Consider the following 1,855-nt stretch of genomic DNA (forward strand, 5'->3'; position numbering starts at 1 on the left):
TGGTGGCCGCCCCACCCCCGGCCCGGCCCGAGCCCCCCCGCCAGCCCCGAGTGCGGCAGGATCCTCCGGGCAGGTGGGTGCCGGGGGGGTGGGGAGTCCTGCCCCCCATGTTACAGCAGCCCCGGGGTCTGCCCATCTGGGGGGAAGAGATGCTGGGGAGATGCCATAATATGCGCCCCCCAAACCATTATGGCAACCCCCCCCCCATTGCCAGGGGACCATCTCCCACTGGGGAGCTATCATAATACACCTAATATACCCCACCCCTCACAGGGACATCATGGCAGGATGCCCCCAAAACCCAGTCCCAGGGGGCTAGTCAGTGTCCCAAGGGAAGGGGGGGGCCATGCTGGGGGGCTACCATAATACACCTAATATCTCCTCCTCTAAAGCTGTCATGGTAGGGCCCCTCCCGTAAAAGCCATTGCCAGGGGGCACCAGGGAGTCATCCTCCTCACTGTGGGGTGGGGGGCAATACTGGAAAGTTACCATAGTACGCCTAATATACACCCCAAAAAGGCATCATGGCAGGGCACTGCTGGAAGCCGTTTCCAGAGGCACACTGCTGGCACCGGGGTGGGGGGGGGACAGGGAGCTCCTGGCCGCAGCACCCAGAGCCGTACCCCCCGTGTCCCTGCAGACCAGCGTGTCCTGGCCCTGCTGCACCACGAGCACCTGCTGCGGGAGCTAGAGGAGCTGGTGCGGGAAGGTAAGTGCTTCCCTCCCCGCTCTCCATAACCCCTCCAAGACCGAGCCCCCCAGAGCTGTCCTTAAGTGGTGTTATACTCAGCCGTCCCCCCCCCAGCTCCACCCCAGAGCTGGCTGCATTGTTTGTCCTTGCTGAACCAGGGGGTTTTCCTCTTCAGGGGAAATGCCCACTCTGGGCATTGGATGGGGCAGGGGTGCCCACACGTATGCCGCCCGCCTTTTTTCTCCCCTGATAGAGGGCACCAAGAAACATCCGAGTGAGGCCAGGAAGCGGGGCCGCCCAGGAGAGCGCTACGAGGAAGAGGAGACGAAGGAGCTGCGGGAGGAAGTCAAGGAGGCCACGGTGTCGCAGGCCACGGAGGAGCAGGGCGACAAGAAGCGGAGCCCCCCGGAGTCCCGGGCCGCCCGGAGGCACTGGGGGGCCCCTGGCTCTGAGGAGCGGGGCCGGCCCCACGGGGAGCCCGGCTGGGCCACGGAGGAGGATGATGATGAAGAGGAAGGCAAGAGGTCGGGGCCCGGGAAGCGCGTGGCCGAACAAGCCAGCGACGAGGACACGGCCCAGTTTGAGGCCGAGGAGAAGGGCGTGAAGATCTCCGGCTCCCAGAGCCACGGCCACGGGGGCCACGGCCAGGAGGAGGAAGAGGAGGAGGAGGAGGAGGAAGAGGAAGGACGAGAGGTTAGTGCCCAGGTGGGCTGGGAGGGGTGTAGGGGCTACTGCATCTGCACCCCCTGCCCTGGCTGTCGGGGTGCCAGCCATCCTGCGAAGCTAAGCAGGACCTGTCAGAGTCAGCTCCTGGATGGGAGACTACGTGGGGACCCCCCCCCCAGTTTCCCTGCCATGCCCCATACTGCTGCTCCTGGGAGAAGGGGGTTTAGGCACCCCGGGGAGTGGGACCCTTGGTGCCCTCTGGGCTTGAGAGACATCCCCCCACCCAGGCCCCAGGGGGGAGCAGGTAAGGCCGCGTCTATGCTCGGGGGGGGGCCAGGCCTCTCACCCTGCCCTGTCGCCCCACAGTCCCGGGAGCTGGCCAAGCTGGAGGACATCGAGCTCCAGCTGAAGAAGGCGGCTGAGAAGCTGCGGGAGCTGCGGCGGGGCTGAGCCCCCCTGCCCCCTTCTGGGGGGGTGGAAAAGGAGGCAGGGGCCCTT

The 1,855-nt window shown here is 66.0% G+C and overlaps 1 protein-coding gene across 1 annotated transcript; it reads left to right on the forward strand.

Moving 5' to 3' along the window:
• Nucleotides 1-15: 15 nt before the first annotated feature.
• On the forward strand, nt 16-1,855 carry CCER2 (coiled-coil glutamate rich protein 2; the record flags this gene model as incomplete). Its single annotated transcript, XM_006038947.2, has 4 exons — nt 16-73; nt 641-709; nt 945-1,384; nt 1,724-1,855. Coding segments are annotated over 4 exons (651 nt in total), but the record flags the coding sequence as incomplete, so codon positions are not given.

This window comes from Alligator sinensis, unplaced genomic scaffold (genome assembly GCF_000455745.1).
Source record: "Alligator sinensis unplaced genomic scaffold, ASM45574v1 scaffold107_2, whole genome shotgun sequence".
Taxonomy (NCBI): domain Eukaryota; kingdom Metazoa; phylum Chordata; order Crocodylia; family Alligatoridae; genus Alligator; species Alligator sinensis.